General features: G+C 36.6%; 1 protein-coding gene across 8 annotated transcripts; it reads right to left on the bottom strand.

Moving 5' to 3' along the window:
- Positions 1-581: 581 nt before the first annotated feature.
- On the bottom strand, positions 582-15708 carry LOC144968506 (uncharacterized). Of its 8 annotated transcripts, none has more exons than XM_078906946.1 (6): positions 15578-15708; positions 8350-10542; positions 5967-6050; positions 4792-5053; positions 2978-3140; positions 582-2428 (listed from the first exon to the last, which is right to left on the bottom strand). In XM_078906946.1, the coding sequence occupies exons 2-6, from the start codon at positions 10487-10489 to the stop codon at positions 2240-2242; spliced, it is 2838 nt and encodes a 945-aa protein (XP_078763072.1). In that variant the 5' UTR covers positions 10490-10542; positions 15578-15708; the 3' UTR covers positions 582-2239. The 8 variants fall into 8 exon arrangements, with proteins under 8 accessions (XP_078763072.1, XP_078763079.1, XP_078763078.1 ...); XM_078906953.1 differs by having other exon boundaries at positions 2922-3140; positions 15578-15647; XM_078906952.1 differs by having other exon boundaries at positions 15589-15632.
- Positions 15709-21769: the final 6061 nt, after the last annotated feature.

Below are 21769 nucleotides of genomic sequence, written 5' to 3' on the forward strand. Positions count from 1 at the left end.
CTGGATAATTTATTCAACAACGTGGCGATGTGACGCAACTATTCCATGGCCGTCTTCCTCTGCATCGACGATGATTCAATTCATTGTTGACGGCTGTTGACACGTGAGCTGCCAGAACGACCAATCGTTGAAGGGTCAAGATGCTCAGTAGCCAATCGTTCTTCGGTCAAAAAACTTAAGAACTCACGAGAACAAAAGTTTGAAATTTGGTGATGGACGGACCTATGAAATCGTTTCTGGGCGGAGTTTAGCCATGAGTGACCGTAGAAAACGAAAAGGCGACTACAGATATCAAAGAGTAGGCTTATATCATCAAAGGATGTCTACATGATTGACATGGCCATATAGGGAACTCATTATCTACTCCCCCAAAAAGAATCTGAACACGAGAGGCTTAATTCGTTTCTAGAAACGTGATGCGTTCGGTACCAGATTTAATTGGATTCAGTTATTCATACTAATATTGTTCGAACAGATGACAAATGTTTAAAACCAAGTAATTGACAAATTATCATAATTTTTAAATGAAAATTACTTACAAATGTGTTTCTATTATAAGAAAATAAGACATACGAGAAAGGAACATTATTTCATCGTAATTTATTCAAGTAAAAAGCGAAGGTTTGAATAAAAGCTTTGCTAATAAATTATCAGAGATAAAATCGAAAAAGATATTTTAAAAAAAGGGAAGTATAATAAAGCTCAGACAGACACCAATAGTAATTTCATGATATGTGACAAGCATACTAAATATGTAACCCGAGGGACGGTTTAGATAATGACAATTGAATACATACTCAAAGGGATAAGAATTCTGACAACATTTGTTTGTGTCATTAAGAAGTTAGAATATATCGGGTGCAATTGAAAAAAAAATGTATATTCATGCAGCCCCCTCACTATAAATTATACAAATGGTGCACGTCTGAAATTTTAGAACAATCGAACCACATTTAATAATTCAATTAGTTTATACTTTTTGTTGTCTTTGATTATTTGTTCTGTTTCTGGGTGAAATTGAAATATTCATTTCCTGTTTCTAAGCGAGATTTTTAAAATTTATTTACAAAATGTGTTAACAATATAATAAGATCAGGGTGGGGATGGATTTTAAAGTTTTCAATATTTTATAGAAAACAAATAAGAGAGAGAGAGAGAGAGAGAGAGAGAGAGAGAGAGAGAGAGAGAGAGCGAGAGAGAGAGAGAGAGAGAGAAGGGGGGGGGGGTAAAAGAAAAAAAGGGGTGGGAAATTTATCAGTTGTAACATTCTGTAGAAAAAATGAAAAAAAGAAGAACAACAACAAAAGACAACATATATTTGATAATAGAAAAAAAGAAACAATTGCGTAGTCGGAAATCGAACCCGTGGCGCCGATTTCAAGCCTTCTGCGACAGACGTCTTAACCATTCGGCCACACCTTATACATGAATGGCGACGTATATTTTAGACGATTGTTCGATGGGGCGTGGTTAAGTCCCTTTCACTAGGTGTCTATTGCTAAAATTATTTTTTGTTTGTTTTGTTTTTGGTTTTTGTTGTTTTGTTTTTAAGGGATGTACGGCACTTGCGACACATTTAAGTCATATCAGCGCCTGTAAAAGGAAGAAAATAGAATAGTCAAAATATTCTAGATTTAAAATCAAAGCACCCAAGAAAAAGTAAGGTAAAGGCGAATTGGTTCTAAAAGGGAACAGATGTAGATTCCGAGAGCACACCATCAATGTACTTAGTTTGAGATCTTCGTGTTAAAGTCTAATCCAGACACCAGCACAGTACCCCACTAAGAGGAACACACTCAAATGTTTACAGAATACATAACTAACAATACATAACAGAGAGGTGATTTACAAGGAGAAATATATCATCTCCCAAAACTATATACATTTTACTGCTCCCCCTCCCCAAGTCAAGGGCTGGGATAAAACTAAGTAATCCTTTTCCAAGACAAAGACAGAGAGCAATTTGGAAAACAGATATTTTAGAAGTAAGTAAGAAGTCTTTTCTTTATTTTTTTTCTCTTTCTTTTATATTTACAAATATAGCATGTATAAGTCACTTTCTTCTTCTGTTTCTGGCACCACTTTATACTGTAAGCATGCTGTATAAGGGGATAGAAGACACAGCGTGACCCCTTACCCACCATGGCAAGAAATGTTATATTTGTAAATATCCCCAGGATCACAGGATCCCGCCCAGATTGCTACAATTGCAAACATCCAAAATTTCAAACACATTGTCTTAAGACAAACGAGTCCGTAGAAACTCTCTGGACCTGTAGTCCAAAGATGATCTCATATTTGGCATGACGATGATGTTCTCCTCGTCCACAGCCTGCAGGACATAGTCAGGAATTCTGTGACGAACACTCTCCTCCACCATGACCACCACACTGCGAGGATTGCTTGGACTCACGAAGAATGAAGCCACCTGCATTGAAAATAATATGAAGGTTTGGAGAGATGAAGCAAAATATGTAAGATGGAGGAGTGGTTAAACCATAGTACGTAATATAGTGTCAAATAACTATGATTCCTTTAGTGTTGTTATTAATAATGATGATTAAACTCTCAAACTTAAACCATAGACTTTGCGAAGTCCAAAGTTTGAGAGATTTTGCCGCGCTGAGGATCATTTTAATTAGAAGAACGAATTTTCTGGCCAATTTTTTAAATACGTGTCTTTCCAGAGTACGGCAGTTAACTGGTTAGATATGATATTATACTAAGAATATTAGACTCACATACGTTCCGGTTAGCTGTTATTATAGTGACAAAAGCTAAGATTAAGAATTTCTTGCCATCTTTACGTTAAACCCAATTTTCATCGTCCGGGTTACCCCGACATAATATAGGTTTTAGACAATGGGTCACACTTTTGATAATTTTAGCTTGAACAATTTCAATTTCAGCCCATGACTTACTGCGACATGATACTGGATAGAGACAATTGGGCTCATAATATGATAATGACACTCGCCTTCATTACATTGTGTGCCATTTCGTAACGGTACAAGAACGCCTCTGACACCACAAGAAGACATCTCCAGCTATCCCGAAGGGCACGAGACATATCCAGTGGGTCTTGTCTTAGGTCCCTTTGATGGACGAAAGCCCTGCTATATCCCCACCTGTCAAAGTGTCTGGACGATGATGAGATGGTAGAAAAGTGAATAATGTTTAACGATTTAATCTAACAGCTTCAAAACAAAACAAAAACAAAAAAGATTAAAATATAGACGTAGCTTTTGGGACCCATTATCCTTCTTTGGTCAATAACAAAACTTGAATACAACTCTTTTTTTTTAAACATCAAGAGAGACGGGAGATGGGTTTTCGGCACGTCTAGTGGGAAATACAATGGCGAAATGTATTCATGGCAAAGAGTCATAATGGCAAAAAGTCATCATTGCGAAAAGCCATCATTGTGAAAAGTCATCATGGCTGTCACATAACAATGATTCACATTTAATTTATTAAAGTTTTATTTTAGTGATATAAAAACAAGAACGGATTTCATCTCACTCCAGTTATATTTCGGTAGGCTTAGAAAAACTTAACCTTCTCATATTAAATTATCATTCCTTTAACATTTATTTTAAAAAGTAACTAGTAAATTCTTGTGGCCTTATATCACATCTTTATTTTACAAATGTAGCCGAGTTAGCTCTTGAGTGCTCATTAGACCATGACAATGACGAAAAGTCATCATGGCGAAAAGTCATCAGGTGAAAGGTCATCATTGTAAAAAATTTTAATGACGAAAATCATCATTGTGAAATGTTTTAATGACGAAAATCATCATTGTGAAATGTTTTAATGACGAAAAATCACCACGACGAAAGGAAAGTTGACATAAAACGGTAGATACACAGAAAAAAATATGGTTGGAAATATTATCCTTAACTTAAGATTTTATGCTTATTTTAGAATGATGTATACGGGTTATATCTATATTATCCTAAAGTAGAAAAAACCCTAAATATTTTCATATTTCTATCATTTTAACCTGCTAACCCTTTTTGAAGTCTATTACTGGTTGGTTTTGTAGAGATTGGTCGTATATGTAAACAATCGTGTCCTAACAGTATAATATTGGGATGAAGCAATTGCTATTGTCCATTTTACGCTATAGTAACCGGAATAACCATGGGCCGAATGGCTCTAACAGACTATTATTGGGGGGGGGGAGTCTCTAATTTCGTAATACGGGGTTAGGCACAACATTTTATATATTAGTTATATTAAGGGTGTAGATCAACACATATCCCAACAATTTAAAAAAAACGTGTTTAAATTGTAAAGAAATTCCAACACAAGAGGAATAATAAGGATATATGAAGTCCGAATTTAATTTACGATTAGTCAATTCTTTAAAAACATTTAACATGCTCTGGGGGTAGCGTGACACATCGTTATGGTCTTTGATTTGTACCAAGAGGGTACCGAGCTCAATTCCACTCGCCACACAGTTCGACTTTGACCAAGTCATTTCGCCCCAGCTCACATTGTAGCGCTGTACTGCGGATAAAGCCTGTATTATTTCACTTGCCACTGGATGGAATGATGAGTGGATGGATAGGTGATGATGAAGTTGATAATGATGATTATGATGATGATGATGATGATGATGATGATGATGATGATGATGATGACGACGACGACAACGACGATGATGATGAAGATCATGGTAAAGTTAGATTGTTGTTCACTACCTAAAAGAAGAAACATTTTCATGCTACAAGATGTAACAAAGTCTACTGGCACATATCGCTAATAAATATTCTCAATTACCCGAGAAGAACATCTCTAATGTAGTCGCCATCTTGGTCAGCGTATCCAATACAAACGTCAAAGCGATAATCCCTCCTGGTCATAAGTCTGAACCCTGGGACCACAACCTGCATCACTCTACTGATAATTTCGGTTTTTTTCTTCATGCCAAGAAACGTGCCCAGAAATACGGCCACAAATCCACAAGCTAAGATTCCAGACATCATTAGATAGTATTCGCCGTAACATAATCTCCAGAATGCGTCAGAGCCTATGCCAGAAACTAAAGAAAAAAATGTTGAAAAGAAAGTTCTTCTTTAAAATGTGCATACTTAACATGTCTGATTAAGAATAATTTTTGCTTACTGTCACACCCTGCATCTCTTTACAAAAAGAAGCAGTCTTTCCTTTATACGAAGAAACATGGCAAGGAGTATGGCCACAACTCCACAGACAATAATTTCAGACAACATTAAATAGTTTTTTTGCCGAAACATCGTCCTCAGAATACTATGACACCTATATCAGAAACTTTTTAAAAACGTTGAAAATAAAGTATGAATAAACATAAATAATATTCTTTAGAAAGTTAAGAATCATTTTTGCTTACTGACAACCTGCATCACTTCACTGATAATTTGTCAGTCTATCCACAGTTTTGTTGGAAGACTCTCCTCAATCTTTTCATCCAAACTTAAATCGATTTTCTAATCTTATCATCAGTAATCTGATCTTAGCATTCTTTATATTTTTTTTCCTTTAGGGCCTTTTAAGTAGAAGGTATTGTCTTATGCCTGTATGTTTTTTCTGTCAACGAATTCGAAATGGATTCAAGTCCGATGATTCGGATGGCCATTGTTCTTTTGAGATAAAAATCAGTGTTGTTAAAAACTGATGTATGTGTTTACTGGTATTTGGGGTTGCTTTATTCTGTTGTAATTGGAAATTGTTTAATGGGGATGAAGCCGGAGAGTTAGGCAGAAACGTTCGTTGTTTTTTATATTGCTACCGCATATGTATTTTTTATATTAATTATTACGAAATCTTGTATACACAAAGATAAAATATTGTTCTATTAATTTGACAAAAAATCATTAAATCTATGCGGAACTTTTGTTATTATCAAGAAACAAAAAGTGTCTAATTTTTTGTGACCATCACATAAAAGAAATTAGATACATGTTTTCTTAGCCTACCTGTGTAGGACAATGTCCCACCCTCGGAAGTACAAGTGTAGTTTCCTGACTGATCAAAGTGATGTCGGCGTCTCTGGAGCCAGGCTGGGCCGGAGGGAAAAGTTGTTGAAAAAGATGAAATAATATATATCACTACAATAGAGTATAAGCATCTTTAATAATAATTTGAGATTCTGACAACCAAAATTATGACCCATCACCTCAACACGATATTATGTCAGAGTAAACTAGATACGGAAATATCAGTTTAAAGTAAAGATGATCACAAATATGAAATCATGTCTTCTTAACTATCTTTAAAAGGAAACAAACGAACAAAAAACCTGATTTTTTGTATAGCGCAAAATCTACAAAACTTGCTCAAAGCGCTTTACAACACTGAATAGAAAGAACGAAGTATGACCCCTGTTAGGCGATACTACAATTTTTTTTTCAGACAGAGACAACGGTGTTAACTGTCAGGTATTCACTTTACACCTGAGTAATATGAATAAAGGACATTTTTCCAAGGACTCAACTATGCGCCTCTCAGAGCGGGATTCGAACCCTAAACGTTCCGGTCCGAAGGCGAGTGTCATACCACTAGACCACATAGCCGAAAATAGCCCTTCAAATATTATACTTATACGCATTCTCCTCAATAAAACACATAAACTAAACCCAAGTCTGATATTTTTCGACTATAAATCCCATTGTCAGCATCTAATCATTCCAATATAATACCGTTTTTGAGACTGTGACGCAACATCGTACTCAGACGTAAAATGAGTACCTTGTCGGCAACAGCGTTGTTGCTGTCGAAAAATAATCCCAACAGTACCTAATATGCGTTGATAAAGTGCAGATATTGGAACCACGATGGGTTATTGTGTAGAGTATTCGTCTCACAGCAACAAAAAAAACCAACAGATTTTGTACATGGGTTATACTGTCATACTCTGAATAAACGTCTATTTAAACATTTTTTTCTACAAAAATGTATCGAATAAAATTGCCCTCATCTTGGCAAATCTCAAACCTGTTACTTTCGTCGGACTTGCAGGTCGCCCCAAATCCTACGATTTTACTGTACCTCAAATTCTAACAGTTCTAACTGCGAATTGACGTAACTGAACTCACCACTCTTTGAACAATTCAATTATTTGACATATTCTGACTTGTTTGAGGTAAATGCATGTGAGATATTATCCTTTAACCTAGCTAAAAATAAACGAAAATAAATGACGATACCCCTGCTTCAAACCCTTACAGGGCTTGTCCCAGACCCAAATTCATAAAAAATATTGACATACAAACCCAAATACATAATAATATTGTCATACGGTCTAGTAATATAATTTCCAATAAAAGTTGTATAACAATGACGTGGTTGAATTTTAGCTCCAGTTTATTTTAAAAGACGAAGTGTGTGGACGTTTCGGGTTTCCCCTTCATCAAACGACATAAAGATTTATAAAATCCAAACATTCAAAGTTATTTCATTCTGTGAATGATACAAGCTACCTGAGACTTTGTAATTATTGTTTATGGCATTTAAAGGACAATTCCTATATTCAGCCTTTAGTAAGATGAAATAAGAAAGGGCAGGGCTTATTGACTTTGTTACAGTTTGGCTCTGCAGCTCAGTGGTATGGTCTCTCGACTCGTCACAAAAGTCAATCAATTCAAGTGTTCAGATGGATGATGGTTAGCGAGAGACTTTTGATTCTTATGTTGTGTTCTTCAGTAAGGCACTTAACACACATTTATCCACTCGACTCAGGTGTGAGTGAGTACTTTACTATAGGCAATGACGGATACTGTACAGGAGTGAAGGATATTGTAAGGACGTTGGTACAAAAAAGACGTCTAACAAGCGACTGGTACTGTATGAAATGGAAATATGATTTCTTATGGAAAACATAAAGGAAACATTGTAAAGAGCATTGGACATAGTAAATCCGTGGAAATGTGTCATACAAACGTTCATATTTTAAGCGCATAGAGCGAGCATAACCTAATCTTGATTATGCTCTATATAAAAGCTATGTTTATTGTAATCACTTTGATAAATAGACTGGTGGCGAGGAAGATAGTTTATGTATGTATTTTAAACTTATATGATAAAACATATAAATCTTACCCATTCCAAAAATAAACATTTTTCGTTATTTTGTTTTTTTTTACTGGTTGATAACGATGTATACATATAAGAAGATCTGACATCCGAAGGCAATTACGGGCCTAGTTTAACATTGTTGTAATGGACAAAATTGTGCGTCATGTTTTGAGATTTCCATTACAACAATGAGCCCATAATGAAAAGAGTTATGAGACCTACAAATAAGTGCACGTCGGTTAATAATTATACGTGGCAAATGTCAATGATTATGCTCATACTTACCAATGAATGGGAGCTTGGAACAGGTACAGCTCAATTTGTTTTTGCCAAAGAAAACGACAAAGTTTTTAACAGAAAGAATATGACTATCTATGGCAGCTCTTTCTTCAGTGGACAAATCAACGAACGAATTCCCGCTCAAGTCCAATATCTCTAAAGCCGGAGTAAACTTCAAGTTAAATGGAATTTTAGACATTCTATTCTTAGCAAGAGAGAAATACCTTAAGGCATTATTTGTAAGAAACGTATCATTTTGAAGTGTTTCTAGTGCATTTTCGGCCAGATCTAAATGCTCCAGCAATTCCAGCTTCTCTATCATCCGCTTACTGTTGGTTTGGTAGAAATTTGGAGCAAAAGAGCTTTTTCTTAGATTAAGCTTTCTTAGATTGGTAAAAGTATCGAAGAACTCCAATCCCAGATCCAAGGATTGGGAGCCATTTAGACTAAGAAATGTGAGGTTCTCTAACCCATATAGCCTTCCCTTGAGTTGTAAAATTCCAATGGAATTGCTTATAACCAGAGAGTCAAGTTGATTTTTTCCTACGATGTACTCATGATTAAATTTCATATAGTCAAAGCCATCTATTATTAGACACCTTAAATTTGGCGGAGCGTTGAATTTAAGGTGTCCACCAATTATACTCAGAATATCATTCCGTGCTGTATTTTTACTGAGAATCTCTTGAGCTAATGCAAAAATACCCTGGTGGTCACTTTCAATGCGTTTACTTGGAGTTGCGAATGGCGGTTTAACATCACTGCCATTCCTTTCAATTCTTTTGTCATTTATTGCTTTACTTGGATATTGGTTGTTACCTTGCCCGTAACGCTGCACATTATTGCTAAAGTCAAGATTGTACTTTTTATTCCTCCAAAGATAATCATTCCTGTCTTTATTTACAATTTTGTGTCCATCCTCTTTGGAAATTGTCTTGCCTGGAGTTATATGACTTCCATCTTTCAATACAGAATCTCCACAAAAATGAATTTGATTCCTCATTCCAGTAACTGTCCACAAAAAAGCTATCACTTCTACTTTTTTAAGAACCATCATCTCGAAAAGTACCATCATACTCGTGATAGTAAGTGCCTCTGTTTCAAATACCAATGATCTCATGTTATTTCGCCATGTCGGTGAAAACGGTACATCATATTCAATAGAGTACATCCTTGTATTGTACCATAATAAATTCAACACGTTAATATCACGTAGAAATTGTGCATCGTTTAATGTGATTACCGTGTCAGAAACCTTGTCTTCATATCGGCCAAAAAGAGGTGAATAGACAGAATCAAGCTTGATTGTGTCTATTGTCCGACCAACGAGGGGTTTCATCATTGACAACACATTTTGGTTTCCTAACATAATTTGCTTTAAACTCAAATAAGAAACATTGGGAAGATTTTCGAAGACACTCATTCCTATGGGACTTATTATTTGTTCTTCATTGCCATCTAAAAGCTCTAACATTTTGACAGGTGAACTTTTAAAACCCTTAAAACTATCGTTTCCAATCGAACGCATTGACATACATCTAACGCGAAGACTGTACAGTTTGGAGAAATTCAAAAATTCTTCACCAATTCTTAAATTTCTAAAACTGTCAATAGACAAATGAGTGAGACCTGGTAAATATGCAAAAATATCGAGATAATGTGAGTACCCTGAAGTCTCTTCAGTGTAATGTCCATTATTATCAATATAAAGCTCTCTCAGAATCGGCACATATCGAAAAACACCGAAAGGAATGTTGGGATTGTTGTCTTGTGTCTTCATCTTAAGACTGTTGTAGTCAAGGCGGAGTACTTCCAGTGATCCCAGTCCCTTTAGTGAATTGTTAGTCATCTTTCTTAGATTGCACTCGGTACAAAAAAGACGCTTTAGATTATTGAATCTCTCAAAGGCGTTATCTGGTAAATGTCCGATATTATTGTAACTAATATCCAAAGTGGTTGTTCCTGAAAATGGTAAGTAAGACAGATCCAGATACGTCAGATACAGGTGGGAGCAGTCGAGGAAGGATCCTTTAAAATATGGGTCAGGACCCTTTTTACAATTTGGTAATCTTCTCTCACAATAGGCTGTATGACAAGTTATCAGCATAAAGGCCAGATAAAGGCCGCACGTGTTGCAGCAGAGCATGGTGCAAGTCGGATTATCCTTCAAATGCTAATCAACAGAAAGTTTAAGGTAACCTGTAGAAGAGAAAGATATATATATATATTTCAAGTATAATTATGATCAACTTCTAGCCTCTCTAGTCTGAGAGATTATAGTTGTGTGAGATTATTGAGGTGTGTAGTAGATTGATGATAGTAGATGCTTCTTTTTTCTGTGTGTTAAAAAAATAATATATATATATATATATATATATATATATATATATATTTTATATATATATATTATATATATATTCATGATAAATGGATATACATGAATTATATAAAGGTGCTCGACAATTTAAGGAGCAGACTAAAAAAATTAACACGTGCGCACACAGAAAAAACAACATCTACTATCATCAATCTACTACACACCTCAATAATTCCACACAATTATAGTCTCTCAGGTTGATAGGCTAGTCAATCGCTGTTCAATAATTTCTGGACAAATAATAGCACGCCTCTATATATTAATAAACATTCCAACCACCCGCCCACAATACGAAAACGAATCCCAGAAATGATTGAACAGCGATTAACAGCGATTGACCAGCCTCTTAAAATGAAACGATTTTCAACGGAGCAGATCCCTTATACTAGATGGCACTTAATCACAGCGGCCACGATCACAAACTGACATATAAAAATGGAACTCTCCACGCCACACAAAAAAACAGCAATAGAAAACAGAACATAATATGGTTCAACCCACCATTTACCAAATAAGTCACAAATATCGGCAAACAATTTCTCGCCCTCATTGATAAGCACTTCCCCCAGAACCATTATCGGCTCCATAAAATAATAAACAGAAACAACGTAAAAAAAATCTACAGTTGCCTTTATAACATGACGCAGATAATTACGAACCACAACAAGCACATTCTAAGCAACCTCAATGAAAACAGCACAACAACCAACTGCAACTGCAGGAAAAAGAACAATTGCCCTTTACTGTTTGAAAAAGGCCATCATTTATATAGCTAACATAACCACCAACGACACTACAGCACGATGTATTGGCAGCACAGAACCACCATTCAAAACTAGAATAATATATTCAATTCAATTCAGTTCAATTCAATTCAAAGGTTTATTTTTGGCAACAATATTAGTCATACAAGAATATAATACAGTGTGGAGTTTTTCTTTATTATTGACACATTTCAGGTGCGAATAACTCCAAAGCGATGTAAGATTTCATCAAACGGGTTGTTGCCATGTGTGCAGAGTTTATTCAAGTTTTGATTGATATAAGTTTTAACACTATACGCCCTTTGGTAGCTGAGTTATGACGTCATCAGTAAAAATAGATAATTTTGACATAAATCAAAATTTATTTTTTGGCCTGTCCGACATGGCTGTCAAAAGTTTATTTCATTGAACATGTCAATCTAAGGACATCAACTTGGAACATTGCCTTCTCAGATGAAGCAACCTTTTGGTGTCCGGCATGCAAGTACAGAAACACAATTTTCAATATGGGAGTAAACAAAAGCCAGATGAATTTATCGAGTGTCGTCGCAACTTACCAAATTAATAGCACACAAAAAAACCTCCTCCACCCTATTTCACCCCTCCTCAATGCGTCTCCTTCCTCATCCTTCCCTTCTCTCTCCAGCATCAATCCCAACCTCACAACCCACACCCTTCCATTGGTTTCCTCCCTCCCTCTATCCGCTATCCCCATCTGATTTATCCCTCCTCTCTCTCGCCCCTCGCCCACTCCCTCCCCCAATAGATTAGCGTCCTGTTTAAAGGGTAGCAATCAATTGCTGTTGCTGGTTTCGTGCTATAAAGACAGGGACAAACTCCGACGCCCTGGGGTTTGAAGGACTACAGGAAACCGTGCGTCAGTAGCTTAAAAGAACAAAACAAGCCACATGGTTTTAAACAAAGACCGACCAAAAAACAAAATTATGATACATTGCCGAACTTCGGACATCTTGTCAAAACATTACACATATTATTATGTCTGTGTGCGATACTAGTCTTGTTATTGCGATAGTAGTAGTAGTAGCGTATGGCTACATCTCCAAATTTATTTCGTCAACCCAGCTTCTAAAGACTTCCTTTGCCCTAAGGACGGTTTCGTAGCCACCTTCAAGTTTAGTGACTGGGCAGTGGAGGACGATGTGATCGCTGGTCTCAGGGGCTGCCTGAAATTTCTGGCAGGTATCACTGTTTCGAAGTTTCCATCTGCACATATTTGATACCGTTCCGCCATGCCCAGTTAAGAGGCGATTTGAGGAAGTCCAGTATTTCCTGGCGTTATTGAATGCAGGCACTCTTTTGGTTGGATCTTTAATGATGATTCCTCCTCTAGGCGTTTCCCTGTTCCACATTTCTCTCCAGTTTTCCTCCACACTGAAGTCTGCCATTTTTGTTAGGTTGAAAGGTCTTCTCGATTTGAGTCTTGTTGTTGAAGGTGCCTGCTTTATTGTTGATTTTATGGAAATGTTGTCTGTGGCTTCGTCAATCCTGCATGCCTCATTTGGTTAGCTTCTTGTCGTCTAAGACTTGGTGGTGCAATGCCGCTCAGTGTTGGGAGCCACTGAGTTGGAGTTGACGAGACATCCTGTTATAATTCTCATTGATTCTCTTAGTCGGATGTCAATGCTGTTTACATGTGGGCTTCTCATCCAAACAGGGGCACAATATTATCCGACACTATAGCACAGTGCCAAAGCAGACGTTCTCAGTACCTGTGGTGAGGCTCCCCAAGTTGTACTTGCGAGTTTTCTCACCAGGCTGTTTCTTTTTGCGATTTTATTTGCGGTTCCCTCAATGTGTTTGCGATAATTTAGTTGTCTGTCCAATGTAATGCCGAGGTATTTAGGGTTGGGGTCTGGGGGTAGTATTGAGTTATCGGCTGTGATCTTCAGTTCTTTTGTTGCCTCTCGATTATTCAAGTGGAAGTTTGTGGATACTGATTTTGGTGGTATTCATTTTTAGGTACCACCTATGAAAATATTGTTTCAGGCGAGTGGTGTCTTTACTTAGAACTTCTTCAATCTCTTTCCAGTTTTTCGATTAATAGGCTAATGCCCAGTTCTCGGCGTATCCACGTTTGAGTGCTTCGCAGTTTGGCATGTCGGAGATATAAACATTGAAGAAAGTTGGTGCCAAAACTGAACCTTGTGGTACCCCATTTTTAATTTTGCGTGTTTTTCTTTTGTGTTCTCCCAGTATGATATGAAATTGTCTTGTGCCAGTCATGGTAGACAGCAGTTTGAGCGTCTTTCTACAAGGAATCATTTTTGAGAGCTTTAACATCAGTCCGCCTGTCCAAGCAGTGTCGTAAGCTGCAGACAAGTCTATTAGGACTGCACCAGTCTTCTTTTTGTTCTCAAACCCTGCTTCAATATATGAGGTCAGTGCAAGGACCTGTTCACTTGTGCTTCTTTGTGGTCTAAAGCCCGCATGTTCTGGTAGTATGCTGGGATTTATATATGGGGTGATTCGCTCTAGTACGATTTTTTCCAGGAGTTTGTATAAGCAGCATAGTAGAGATATTGGTCTATAGCTGGATGGTTCAGTCATTAGTTTGCCTGGTTTTAATATGGCGATTACTTTGGCATGTTTCCAAATTTGTGGGTATGTGCCCTTTTCAATTATGTCTGTCCTAGTATTTGCCAGCCATTCTATTGTTTCTGGTCCAAAGTTAGTAATCATGTCGGGGTATATTCCATCAATGCCAGCAGCTTTGCCAATTTTTATTTTCTTTATAGCTCTTTTCATTTCATCAATCGTTATTGGGACACTTAAAAACATGCTATGGTCAGGCAGAGTTTTCAGGGTCTTTTGATATTCTTTTCTTATTCCTTTTTCAAATTGATGGTTTGGGATGTGTTGCCCCCGTTGTTTAATTTTTTTTGGCAATTTCGTCAGCTGCAATCTGGGGGGCTGATTTTGTTTGACGAGCTTCAGGGTTTAGCTTTTTGAGGGTTTTGCCATGCATGGCGGCTGGAGTGACTGAGGTCAAAGTTTTCAACAGTTTCTACCCATCTCTCTTTTCGGCTTTCATGTAGTGTGTTTAGTGGTTCTTTTCCAACCTGTTCATCGCGTGTCTCCTCATATTTTTTCAGCAATTCTTTGCATCGTTCATTCCAGCATGGGATGTATTGTTTTCTAAAACCCCTGGGTATGTTCTTCTTTGCGGAGGTAGGACAAGTTTGTTAAATCTCCCTATATTCTCAGTTCTTTGGGGGATCCTTTTGCAAGTTTTGTCAATTTCATCAGCAAAAGCCTTCCAGTTTGCTTTTCGGAAATTCCACCTTGGATTGGGCAGGGTGTTCATGATTGGGATTTGGATTTCAGTTCTAACAAGGACTGAGATAATACGAGAGGAGATTTTTTTTCTTTTGAACACTTACGTTCTTGGAGCATTGTCCTACTCATTACAAACGTAATGAACTATAATGATCCATCTATATCAAACTTCAATTAAAGTCAAATAAGAGATAAAAATAATAATTAATTTTGACTTCAGTTCGTAGAATTTGTATTTTTTAGTGAACAAAGAATATACGTTTGAGCTTCGAAGACAAAGTTAAGTGCTAAAAGTGCTTAAGTCACAAGATGACAGTTTGGAGGTAAAAAATGGAGGTCAAAGTTTGAATTCGGTTGTAAACAAAACATACATTTATTTTGTTGAGATTATCTTTATCATGAAAATATCAATTGGTGAGTGAACTAAATTGGAGTTGGATGGAAAAAGCACCTAAACGGCAACGACAGAAGAAGTTGAATGAGGACAGAAAGGAGCAACGAACGACGCGGTTCAGAAGATGCGAGAAAGAGAGGTGTTGAGAGCCATGAATGAATGAATGAATTAATTAATTAATTGATTAATTAATCAAGGTGGTTATGTTTGGTGTTTATCATTGATTAAAGAACAATCTTTAAACATGTGATTATAGTACTCTCAGCACCCGTGTTTTAAATTACTATTAAGGCGGTTGTGAATCTTTAATAAAACACATATCATTATTCCCATGCAGAAGAGAAAATAAAACATTTCGAAAAGTTTGAAGAATAAGAATCATCCACAAATACTGTTTCATACTTCTATGTTACATTTGAATTTACATGCCGTCGATATGTCACAATAAGTGAAACTTAGTTATATATAGGCCTTCCCCATTGAGAACATCTGAAGAATTTACTTCCTTAATATTATGTTCACACAAGTTGTTTGCGAATAGAATACAAGGTTATTCAAAATCATTCATCCAGAACGTATCTCGTATGACGGGATTACTATCTCGAGGGTAGGGTGCAAAACTATCGTATCTTAAGAACACAACTTTTCACGAGAGACCAAAATAAACTGCTTAAAAGTCATAAAAATCGTTAGATACCCGTGAAATTTACTCACCTTATGTAGGATATTTTGAGGAGGATAAACAGAACTAAAACTGTCGTAACTCGGATTAAGATAGTTTTTGTGCCATTAATACACAAATATATTATGAGTTACGATACCTGAAACAAGTTCTAAGAGCAATAGGGTTGATTATTTTGGAGTTTATATCAGTATTTTATATATACTATTATACTATTAATAATCATAATTGTATGTCACAATTGGACAGGATGCGATTTGTAAAAATGGGTAGTGTGACTTTTCTATTTACAATCATTTTTCCACTTCATCCTACTCGCTGCTTCTCTCCCCCTTTTACTTCCCATCTTCTTATATTTTTCTACTTCTTTTCTATTCTCCCTACTCCTCCTCCTCCTCCCTTTTCTCCCTCTCCTCCCCCTCCTCTTTTACTCTTTCTTCTTCTTCTTTCCTCCTCCCTCTCCTCTTCCTACTCCTCCTCTTCCTCGTCCTCCGCCTCCCCTTCTTCCACACCAGCTCCACTTCTTCTTCTCCTTTGTTCTCTCCTCATTTGCCTTCTCCTCATACTCCTCCTCTTCTTCACTTGCTCCTTCTCCGTCTCCTCTTCCATCTCCTCCTCATCCTCCTCCTCCTCATCCTCCTTCGCCTCCTCCTCTTCTTCTTCTTCTTCTTCTTCTTCTTTTTCTTCTTCTTTTTCGACCTTTTATGTCCATTCCCTGTGTTTTTTCTCATCCTACTCTTTTCCTCCTCCTCCTCCTCCTCCTCCTCCTCCTCCTCCTCCTCCTCCTCCTCCTCCTCCTTCTCCTCCTCCTCCTCCTCCTCCTCCTTCTTCCTTCATCATCATCAACAACAACAACAGCAGCAGCAGCAGCATCACCATTTTCTTTTTCTTCTCCTCCTCCTCCTCCCCCTCCTCCTCCTCCTCCTCCCCCTCCTCCTTCTTCTTCTTCTTCTTCTTCTTCTTCTTCTTTCCTTTCTTCTCTTCATCTTCGTCTGTAGTTGATGAATCTACAGATTCTCGCATAGGTCATTGTGCTCCATAGGACCAATGAGTTTTCATGGGCCTGAAGGCACAGTGGTTCTCTAGGAGTCAAGAAAAAATGGAGATGGTCAGATCGACTATATCAGAAATTTATATCGAGTGTGGGTTTTCATTTCTACCATGTAAGTATACGGTGGCATTTCTGAAAGTAGATATATTGCCCAAACGCCCCTACTAAAAGGAGTCTCAAAACAGTCGTATGAGATCAGTAATATGGAATATCAGAAGAATCTGATCGTATAAATCTCGTTCTGATTTATACGATCTGATTCTGCTCCTCTTCATCCAGATTTATCCTGACAACAAGAAGCTAAATAAATGTGCAGACGAATACATAGAAAGAGGTTGCATAGCCCAATAGCATTGGATTTTGATAAAATATGGTTATCTTACACAAAAAGTCTGATTTTCCTTATTGTTATCCATTATAAAATTGACAATGTAGACTTTTCAGCTGAGATAGGATCTGAATAGGTTGATTTCAATTCCAACTCTGAAAATGGCCATTCTGAATCTTCAAATACCGTAATGCAATCTAATGGACAAGATTGTCAACAAGCGTCTGTCATTTCCGTTCAATTTGGAACACAGAAGAATGTCAGACTTCAAGTACAGCTTTAGGAAAGATTCATGAAACATTGATAACCTTGTTTACTCAGGACTTTAATTCGTGATATCTTTGCGTGCAAATGATGACAATCTTCATTGATCTAAAAAGGAATTTCAACACAATTTGGAAATTTGAAATCTCCAAGGACCTCCACAAGTTCGGTTAGCAAAGAAACCCTCCTATTATTGTCTGAGCATTTGTGAGCAACGTACCTTTCCATATTGAACCTGTTATATTCAATATTGTTTTTTACTTTTTACAGTCCACAACTTCTAGCAGCTTAGTCTCACTTTCCAGGTCAAACAACTCATTCGTTTTAAATAATTCATTCAGAAGGAGGTAGTTCCTTAGTGTAGCATCCATTGTCTTCCGTTTTTATTTGAGGTTTTAAAACAATTGACTCAATCGTGTATGATGCATATAATAGCTTTTTATGTATTGATAACTTTTTGTGAGCTATTGAAGCAAACTAAGCGTGAACAACATTTCGAGACAAATAGAACACTAATGAAACAATTTATCTGAATGGGCAATGGTTCTCTTTTTCCTCGACAAACTGACCGAATGTCATTGACAGTATCAAAGTACAAATATGATGAGAGATCAGGTGGTGATCATTGACATGGTCTAGGTTTGAGTCCCTGATCCAATATCTCTCCCCAGTGGTGTCCACCTCTCATAGTCCCGAATATACTCTCCATGGGTGCACACCTTACTTAGTGTTGGGTTCAACCCCTATTGGTGTCCAACTCACATAGTTTTAATGTTCTCTGCATATCGGCGTCCACCTAACATAATACTGTGGTCCAAACATGGAGGAAATAAACTACGGAGAGAGCACTGTGTCACTGGCTGAGAGACGAGGCGGCTGAGACACTCGTGCCACGCACTGCGCTATCGTCATGAAAAAAAGAGAGAACCTAGTAGTTAGTATGTGAGACGAAGAAGAAGGAGTAACTGCAATAAATACTTCATTTTAATAAAAGAAAATTCATAGATTAAATTAAAACCGATCAACATTCAGGCTACTCCAGTTTAAGATCTATTCTTAGTATTCATTTGTTCTTTCTCATAGGTATCAATCATTTCTTTATTATAATTACCTGTAGTGATATTTTTTTATTTCACATATAAATTCACACACCATCGATACATATACACATTATTATTATTGTTATTATTATTATTATTATTATTATTATTATTATTATTATTATTATTATTATTATTATTATTATTATTATTATTATTATTATTATTATTATTATTATTATATACTACTATCATCATCATCATCATCATCATCATCACATCATCGTCATCATCATGATATTAATATTATATCTCATCATCATCATCATCATCATCATCATCATCATCTCACTATCATCATCATCATTATCGTTATCATTATATCATTTATGTCCATTGACAATACAATTGAAAAAAATTACTGGGAATGAAAACGATAAACAAGAAATCATTTGTTTTTATTTTCCGGGTTTTTTTTTTTTTTTTTGTTTTTTTTTTTTTTTTGTTTGATTGTTTTTAATAACTATATTTTTAGTATATTTTTTCTCTGATGATTTGTTCCGTGTTTCCGATCGAGATTATTTATTTATTATTTATCTATTTATTTATTTATGTATTTACTTACTTATTTATTTATTAATTTATTTATGTGTTTGTTTCTTTATTTATTTCTTTATGTGTCTGATTATATTGTTGTTCCTTAACGAGTTTTTTTTATTTCTCCTTTTTTGCCTCGATTGTATTTTATTGTTGGGTGATTTTATCGTTTTATTTATATTTTATTAACTTTACTTATTTCTATGTGCATTTATTGCATCCATAGACAGTTTGACAGTTTTGTGTTGACTCAGACACAATCGAAGTTCCCAATGTAAACAATCGGACATTACATTGGTCTTACTTCAAGGGAAGCAATTGTGGATGATATATGCGTGACGTCATCCATACTCTCTATAGCATCGCCGCCCTCTTACTTTAATAACACAACGTAATCCCTTTTTCCAACTTGAAATGCACTTCCGAATTTCCTCAATGGTGATCTCCTCCCAGCCTAAAATAATTCCTTCTCTCAAGATTTCTTCTGTGAATGCGAATCTTTGTCCACAAGAAACTTTATCGGTACAATCACCGTTGATTATACTCAATATGTCTGGGTATTTTCATTGGTCATTACACTCAGACGCGTCTGTAAATAATCACAGTGGCAGTGAAGCGAGTTGTACGCGATATGCCGTACTAAACTTGAAGAAGCAAAAAGGAATTCAAGAAATGAATAGTATAGTAACTCAATAATACTTCCATTTTCCTACTTAATTCATGTTAAAAGAATAAGCTGATTATTCAAAATTATTACTTCTTATCCATCTGTGTAAAGTTCACACGAGCGTTGGTTCATGGTTATCGGTCGGTGAAAGGTACAGAAAAACAAATAGAAAAAAGCATAACAAAATTATAAAGTCAAAAATGGAACGATTGAAATGTTTAATTGACTATAGTTTCGACAATTTATGAAATAACTAAGGTAATTTTCAAAGTTATATGCTCTGTATACTGATTAAGTAACCCGCGGGAGACGTACTATAAGATTACTCAAAGGGGTAAGGGACGTTTGTGTGTATGACACCGGAAATAGTACGGAGTCTGTATATAAGGGAAATATCCCGATTGATTTATGTTTAGCAACGCAGGAAAGGTCAATTCACGTGGGGGAATACAACGGTATTATTAATACAGGGTGGCATCGAAGATGATAAAAAAAAATAAAACAGGGGGTGATGTGGGTTATTGGGAATTTTTTTCACAAACAAATTGTTTGTGTACACGTCACAATGAATTCCCAAATATAATAATTTGTGTCCCATAGGATATTTACGAGATAAGACGTAAGGCGTGTATTGCAAAAGGTAGGTAAATAGAGGTCGTGAGTTCAAGATATCTAGATTAGGTCAATGATTAACTTTGTAATAATAGCTAGGACTATTCTATAGACCAGAACTTTATCCGGTCGCTGAAGCTGAAACGAACAGAAAAAAATAATTGCCATGCTAACCTGTGGAAAAGACACTAGTCTATAATATAGTATAACGCTTTCCGTCAGATCTAACAGACCCAACTACCCAATAACTTTTGAAGTGAACGAGTTGGGGGGGGGGGGGGTAAAAATTCTGGACCGCACACGGAATCAATTTCACTGTGAGAAGAGTAATCTACCAACTGATCTATATTGAGACTCCCACTCCCTAGCATGTCAAAAAGTCTTAAACCTGAGACTTCTAGGGGGGGGTACATTTTTGAAACCACTGCTCTAGCGTAAACAGAATGTTTGAAATTATGCCTGTATCATTAAGACACACAGGTACACACAAACACACAGCCACAAACACACAAACACACAGCCACAAACACACAAACACACACACGCACACACACACACACACACACACAAATCACACAACCACACAAGCAGAATACAATGAAACCATTCTCTATTAAACTGGTAATGGATAATGCGCTTATAAACCAATTTCACATCTTTCTTCCTCTTTAAACCAATGCATTCGTTTTTCACATTAACTATTCTCTGTAAAATTTCTTATTAGAATGCTCGATTTCGTCCCTATTATCTCTCCTTATTCGCGTTGTTCTTCCACTCCACCCCTGAAACAACCCCCCCCCCCCCCCTTACCTACCACCACGACCACCTCCTCTCTTGCTGCTTAAAGATCCGACGAATTCTAATCTGCTCATTCTTTCCTTCCGCCGCCTCCTCTTCTTCCTCCACATCCTCGTCCTATTAAAGATTATGCAAATTTCTTGCCTCATCAACATTCATAGCTATTTCGCTCTTTCCGCACAAACGAGCAAAGGGCATCGCAGACTCATCACGAAATGATCGGATAGGAAATCTTTATTTTGGACGTGGGTTTTTGAAACCGATTTGCTCTGATGTTTATACTATTATATTATGTCTGTGTATAGTAGAACGAAAAGTTTGCCTTACCCAAAAATCATATTTCTCATTAAAGTGACAAATATGGAAACAGTCTCCGGTGTAAGATGAACATCTGAAAAGGTGCGCATGAAGTGCCAGACCAAGCAGAAAGAAAAATACAAGAGAAATAAAACATCCCAAAAATTAGCCTGCCTCGACTTAGGATCTAACTTCATGTACAAGATAAATATAGACGCATAAAACCATCCCAACTACTATCCGGTAATCTCTGCGGTG

This window comes from Berghia stephanieae, chromosome 3, assembly GCF_034508935.2.
Source record: "Berghia stephanieae isolate SIO BIC M18660-M18661 chromosome 3, UCSD_Bste_1.3, whole genome shotgun sequence".
Taxonomy (NCBI): domain Eukaryota; kingdom Metazoa; phylum Mollusca; class Gastropoda; order Nudibranchia; family Aeolidiidae; genus Berghia; species Berghia stephanieae.

Excerpts from the sequence above, each read along its gene's own strand:
- LOC144968506 (XM_078906946.1), bottom strand. The coding sequence starts at position 10,489 with ATGCTCTGCTGCAACACGTGCGGCCTTTATCTGGCCTTTATGCTGATA. Across the intron at positions 6,051-8,349 it reads TTCCAAGCTCCCATTCATTG|CCTGGCTCCAGAGACGCCGA; the intron begins GTAAGTATGAGC and ends CCTCCGGCCCAG. Across the intron at positions 2,429-2,977 it reads TGGCACACAATGTAATGAAG|GTGGCTTCATTCTTCGTGAG; the intron begins GCGAGTGTCATT and ends TTTTCAATGCAG.